The sequence below is a fragment of the Diadema antillarum genome, unplaced genomic scaffold, assembly GCF_040938485.1.
Source record: "Diadema antillarum isolate AM-2024a unplaced genomic scaffold, OU_Dant_1.0 seq00000847_RagTag, whole genome shotgun sequence".
Lineage (NCBI taxonomy): Eukaryota > Metazoa > Echinodermata > Echinoidea > Diadematoida > Diadematidae > Diadema > Diadema antillarum.
The window spans coordinates 598,831-605,602 of record NW_027271721.1 but is presented as its reverse complement, the minus strand read 5'-3'; the positions used below and the strand labels follow the sequence as shown (position 1 = coordinate 605,602).

General features: G+C 40.1%; 1 protein-coding gene across 1 annotated transcript; it reads right to left on the bottom strand.

Annotated features, from left to right (window-relative positions):
- Nucleotides 1-308: 308 nt before the first annotated feature.
- LOC139740317 (protein HEXIM1-like) lies at nucleotides 309-1,569 on the bottom strand. The gene has a single exon (XM_071650911.1). It carries the CDS (start codon nucleotides 1,564-1,566, stop codon nucleotides 574-576), a length of 993 nt encoding a protein of 330 aa, XP_071507012.1. The 5' UTR covers nucleotides 1,567-1,569; the 3' UTR covers nucleotides 309-573.
- Between the last annotated feature and the right edge of the window lie 5,203 nt (nucleotides 1,570-6,772).

Sequence of the window (6,772 nt, the reverse complement as noted above, 5' to 3'; positions counted from 1 at the left end):
CTGGAACTGTTTTCCTTTTCTTTCTTTTCTTTTTTTTTTTTGGATAGTAGAGGGGTACTGAAAATGCAATGTTATGTCGGTACAAGTCCAGCATCAATCAAACCAATTCTTCAATGAGTTTAAAGGGCTGGATTAGGTTTTTGGTTTTGCCCAGAATTTAATGCTTAAAATAAACCATTTCCAATTAACTGTGTTTCTATGTCACAAGGAAATTGAAATTTTAGATCATCTACATGCCTTTTTTACTGTATCACGACTATCACGCAACTCTGCTCGGATACAGATCAGTTTACATGATTTATAATAGCAGCATGTGATTAATGTTTGAGGCAATGGAGAGACAGACATCATAAATCAAAGCAAAATAGACACTGGCAATAACAAATAAATCATGGAACAATGTATGCTGATATGATGGGCTCAAACACAAAAATAAACTGTTCTAAAACAATGCCAAAACCAATACATCCATCTCAGACAGTATGACGTAAAGTTTTCAGCACTGAAACACAATAATCATGGAATCAACAATCATAACTCATAACCCATCACTAGTCACCACTATTCTAACCATCACTCATTCAAAGAAATCCTTGATGTTCTTAATCGGTGGTTCTCTTCTCTCAACTGTTTAACTTCTTCCTCCAAATCTGTAACACTTTCCAACCTTGAACGTGTTGCCTCATCCAAATGTCCATCACTCTCACCACTTGAAAGTTTTTCTTCCCCGCCGCCAACCCCGCTGTTGGGCCGTAGACAATCCTCCAATTCTGTAACCTTTTTGGACAGCTCCAACACTTCGTTGACAAGCTGCTCCTTTGACATCTGCTGCAACCTCTCTGATTGGACTTCATCATACACTGCTGTGAAGTTCCGCACAAGGTATTCATCGTTCTCATTCTCCTGGATTTCATCAGAAGATGATAGGTTCATCTCGTTGTTCTCGTCATAGGCACCTATTCCACTGAGATCAGGCGTGTCAACTTTGTGGTCCTCCATTAGAAATTGTGTGGTATTGTACGGAGTTGGACGGTTAGCTCGCTTCAACGAGGCGCGTCTCGACTCCTCCTCGTCCCGCTGTTGTCTTTCTTCCCAGCTGAGCTGCGTATACGGCTTCCATTTTCGATTTCGCTTACGAGGACGTCGTCTCTTCTTTGATTTATCATTCCCATTGCTATCTTGACTCTCCTGCTGCATATTCCTCAACACTAACTGATTATTCGGGCGACGCGAATTCTCAATATCAACTGCCATTATTGTCACCTTCTTTCGAGCTCTGGGCTGCTTATGCTGTGAGTGACGCTGTATTCCACCTTGTGATTGTACGGTTTTGTGTGAAAGATTTCGCGGGCTTGGACTGCGATCTGACCTCTCGTCGTCACCGTCCATACTTTCCAGTTCACCAGGTATTTTGGAAAGCGCTTTGTTCATAATATGAGCAAATTGCAAGAACACCCTTAATTGGATGTAGTGTCGACTTTTTAGAATGTATGACGAATTTGCACAAACCACAGACTGAACTGGCACAGAACAATCCAATTTGTCGAATTTACAGTAACAGCTCATGACCGTACTTCATTCACGACAGCTCCACAACATTTGCCTCACTATCTTGCGGGCGTGCTCGCGCTCGCTCTCTCTCTCTCGCCGCGATCGCTCGCGCGATCATTGCGAAATTCAGCAGCAGTTAGCGCAGCACGTACGTACAGCAGCAGCTATTCTAGCACACTATAAACTCAGTAAGTACTTGCGCGCAACGCAAGCGAAGGGCGTACGCCTGCGCGTCCTCTATCTAGCTCGTACGTGGTGCGGTGGACAGGGATGATAGAGCGTGCAAAATCTGTGCATACATGGTACTGTCCATGCTAGCTGCCAGTGCCGTATATTAAGAGAGTCTGGCCAACTCGGTTTTTGGCTTATGTGTTTTGAAGCCTGTGATTGGTCAAAAGCTGGTCCCGTGATCTACAGGCGCCATGTCGTTACCAAAGTCAATCACGCGAGCGCGAGCAAAGCTCATACGCAGTGCCCATTGTTCATTACGCGCAGCTACCCGCTAATTTTGTTTGCCTTTGGGAAATCCCCAATATCAGTCACGGTGCAGTGGGGATAATGAATTGTCATTGCCGTTGTCTACTTTATTGAAGTAGAAGGTATATAATATACTATTTTAAAGTTATTTTGATATGTTTCTGCGAAAAACTGAAGATTTGTCATGTCTAAATTCCTTCCCAGCATGGCGTTGCTTGAACCACCTGTATGACTCATGTGTAATGATGCACCGCTTTCCGACAGATCCAAAACGAAGGAAAAAAAGTGAGAAATCAGTGTGCGACGGGAAAACTGTATGATATGTTTTCTTTGGATTCCTCACGGTGTCTTTCAGACTATCCAAGTTTTGATTTACATTGTATGCCACCGCCATAACGTACAAAGTGTAGCCTGAGGCATTTGTTTTGGTCGTCCGTCCGTCCTTCTGTCTGTCCTTCATTCCGTAATCATTTTTTGGACACCGTTTGTAATGAAACTGTTTGACATAAGATGCAGGTGTGAGTGGACGAAGTTTTGTCTTTAGCTTATAAACTTTTGTGTAAACACGCTCAAAGTGAAAGGTCAAAATCATGTATATAATGGTTAAATTCTTAAAGCAATATTACTATTTCCCACATATCTACATGCAATTTTTGAGGGTGAGTACATGTATTTCCAAACAAAACTTACTGCGGCGACTATGATTCTCTTGTGATTTATTTATTTATTTATTCATTTATTGGGCGGCGTAAGGGTGGGGGTCATGGGAGGGGGCCAAAGGTCAAGGATCAATGTCAGGTAAAATGTTAAAATTCTAGTATCTATTGTTAAAATATTATTACCCAGTTCCTCCGTACCTTGGAGATTACCCAATGCAAAAACTTAAAACCAAACACGGTATTTGCATGCCATCGTTACTACACAGTTACGCGTATACATAGGGAAAGATTTTGGCCATGATGGTCAAAGGTCAAGTGAAAATAGTAAAATGACAAGATTTTCCACATATTTTTAAAATAACCACTCAAGGTATTGCCTTGAAGTATAGATAGGTCAACTGACGAGTAAAAACTGCTCAAATTCCTTAATACTTAAGTCATCCATTCACACCTAGTTCAAGGAAAGTAAACACTCGACGTATTATATCTTATGACAAACATGCCATTTTGGGGGGTCAATTGTATGAAACTGACATGTAACATTGTCAAGACGTACTCTACCGTATGTACCCCCCCCCCAAAAAAAAAAAATTACAACGGGACTCTCCGCATTGATATCTTTAAAAATAGTCAATCAATCTAAATACACATTCATGGTGTGAAACTATAACTCATTGCCCAAATTATTTACAGAAAACCCCATTCGATTTGCTTCAGTGGTCAAAGAGAAATTAGGGGTTTTGTAGAGGATGTCAGAAATCTCTTCCCTCCAAGTTCTGTCTATTGTATTCTAACACAAGAGCATTGTCGAAGTGCTTAAGGAAGAATCAGACTCATGACATGCTTTACAACTATCCACTTTTCTCTGTGACCGCTTTACCAAATTGAGAGCTAAGATATTGTATTTTAAGACTCTGAAGTAGCATTTTAAACAATTTAATCCTATTGGGTGTTATCAATGCGAAAATCTGATTTTTTTTTTTTTTTTTTTGGGGGGGGGGGGACATACTGTACACCTGCTAAGAGAACAATGTAATATGGCTGAGGTATATGCCGGTAGCCATTTGGACAATTTTATTTGTTTTTTAACTTATTTCATATCTATATATTAAATGGTCCTGATTGTATAGTTTATATTTGGTACGGATGTCACTGAGAATATCCCTAATCATTATGTTATCCAGGTATTTGTGCTTTCGTTCAATTACAGGTCTTTTTAAAAACTATTTCTAAACAATTTGAGATCATTTTACATACCTCAATACGCACTTGCCGATGACGTTTCATGTTGTACATTGTACATAGGCGTATTCCTTTTGGATTACATACTAGTAGGCCTTCATGTCTGTTTAATACAGGTTTTCCCGGCCAATTTCGCACTTTTGTCAGTCCATTTGATAAAAGGTTCATTCAATTTAGCGAAAATCCTTGTCACTGCACATTCTGTCATTCAAAATTGCAAGTTGGTCGTTCAATTTAGCATTTCGATCAATGAAATTTGCACTTGTGCCTTTCGAATTCGTAAAACGGGCATTCAAATTGGCACGTGCTCTTCAGTCATTCAAAATCGCCAGCACTGGCCGAAAGGGGTATTTCAGTCATTCAATTTCGCGTATGGGCAGTCAAATTCCAAACATGTTCATTCAAATTAACGTCATGTTATTTCTTTTTTGAAAAGGTGATAACATTTAAACGCGTATTTCTATGTGACTTTTTGTTTCATCTATACGCACTGTTAAGCAGTAATAGTATCATATTTTTGACCCTATATAACTCGAGTTTGTTGTTCTGTAACGCCCCTTTTCTTTCATGCATGTCATTTTAGGCCTACATGTACCAATAGATATACTACAGATTAACTTCATCTTCTTTACAGTCATGACAGCACAAGTTAGATACAGACGTATTTCTCAAAAAGACAGAAAAAGAACTATAGGAACATTTGATGATCATAACGTTGACTTTCTAGAACTGGCCGACACACTCGGAATAAAGCACTCAACGGCCAGATAAGTTGTGGCCACATGATGCACTATCTTCGGATTGGAAGACTCACTAAGCACATCGAAGAAAAAGAAAAACTGTTGGCAAAATCTCTAAAATGAGTACGAAAATATGAAATGTAATGACGCTTGCAAAACAATAACTATGTTGAAGAAAAAAAAATTAAGAAAGAACCAAAGCATAAACATGCGTGCTAAATTGACTGCAAAATATGTTAAATTGGATGCCCAAAAATGAATTTGACTGAACGAGTGCAGCATGTCCGTGATCACGTGACTATATCATTCTAAATTGAATGAACGAATAACGAAATGGTGCTTGTTTTACGAATTTCAATTGAAAAAGTGTTAATTAGAATGAGGCTAAAGGTAATTTGAATGCTCCAAAGTGAATTTGAATGAAGAGATCATAAAATTGAACTACCGAACATGTCATCTACGCTACATTTTGCTAAATTGAATGCAGCAATTAGGAATTGGACAGACAAAAGTACGAAATTGGCCGGGAAAACCTATACATAACTATACGGTACTAAATAGGATGGTAATTGATGGTTATTTACGTGCAAAACAGTAATAACTGTGGAATTCGTCTATTGCCTGTGCACTGCTAGAATTGTACATTTATTTATCATTTTGTTGTACAATATTCTTGTTCCCTGGACAGCTTGCTAAATACAATATAGCATACAGTCTAGTGAAAGTGTATGACACGGCATACTGTGAATTCTTCTTTTATTTTTACAGCAAAAAAAAATCATATTTATATTCAAGAATTATGTACTTTAGACAGCTTCCCTACACCTGGGTGCTTGTGTCTACAATGGTCTATTTAAATGTGTAAAAATGATTGATGATTGTTGGCTTTGTTCAACATGGATGGAATGAAAAAATGTCCCTCCCCCAACCTACACCCTTTCTCTCTCTGTGTCTCTCCCTCTTTCTCTATGAAAAAAAAAGTCAAGCAACGCGCCTTTGGGACGCCTGCGCGTAACGCTAAACCCCAAGCGCACACGCTAAAACCTGAAGCGCACTGTACGCTGGGTAACGACATGGCGTCCAATTTATTAGTTGGCCAGACTCTCTTAATATACGGCACTGCTAGCTGTACTATTGCAGCACGCATGTACGATGCGACGACGTGCGTAGCATCCCGCACCGCAGAAAACATAACAAAACAAAACAACATCAACAACAAAACACACACAACACACACATGCACACACACAAATCATATCCACAAGGACCCGATCGACATACTCGCGACCACACTGGTCAAAGCATGTGCAACCGTGAAAATCGGAGTACGTGTATCACAATAGTAGCTGAGAATAAACAAAATAGTTCCATGCAATTAGCATTGCATGCTATCATATCGAAATCAAACAAGACAAAAAGCACAAATACTGTATGTAATTCTTTTGTTCATACTTATGCATGATACTCATTATACTGCGTGATATTCTTGCCGCATCTTGGCCATGTATAAACATCCGGCATGTCAGGCGCACTAATATCGATGGCATTGTTTACATGCAAGGGCGCAAAAAGGGGGCGTGTCCCCCCAGCCAGCCTGCGTGATGAACCTCAAAACAAGTTGGTGCGTGCTAAGTACCAGGCCAGCAGCCAGCCTTCGTGTTGAACCAACCATGGAGCTACAAACGGGTACTGCCATACCAACCATTGTACTCTCCTTGGTACAAAAACCAGCGCAGGGCCGCGAAACTAGTACTAGTTAGCATAGGCCAAGGAGGTACTACTCTAAGTACTAGGCTCGCCTTCGTACCTCCTTGGTATATCGGTAGGGCCCACATGTATATCAAAAGCAGAGACTCGAATCGATCCGGACCTTTACAGTCAAGAAGGAGGCTGGTTACGAATCCATCTCTCGAAACAGGACCCTGTTGTTTGCATTACTTTGAGCGCGAAAAGTCAAAATTTGAACATGCCAGAATCCATTGCTGACGTAGCCATTCCATCTAGTCTTGATGTTCTCGAGAAATCATAACCAGAAGCCCAACGATGATAATAGGCCTACAAGTATGGAAAAGAAATATGACAGAAATTAGAGAAGATCGAAGC

Bases quoted from the DNA above. Each gene is read 5' to 3' on its own strand.
- LOC139740317 (XM_071650911.1), bottom strand. From the start codon at position 1,566: ATGAGCTGTTACTGTAAATTCGACAAATTGGATTGTTCTGTGCCAGTT.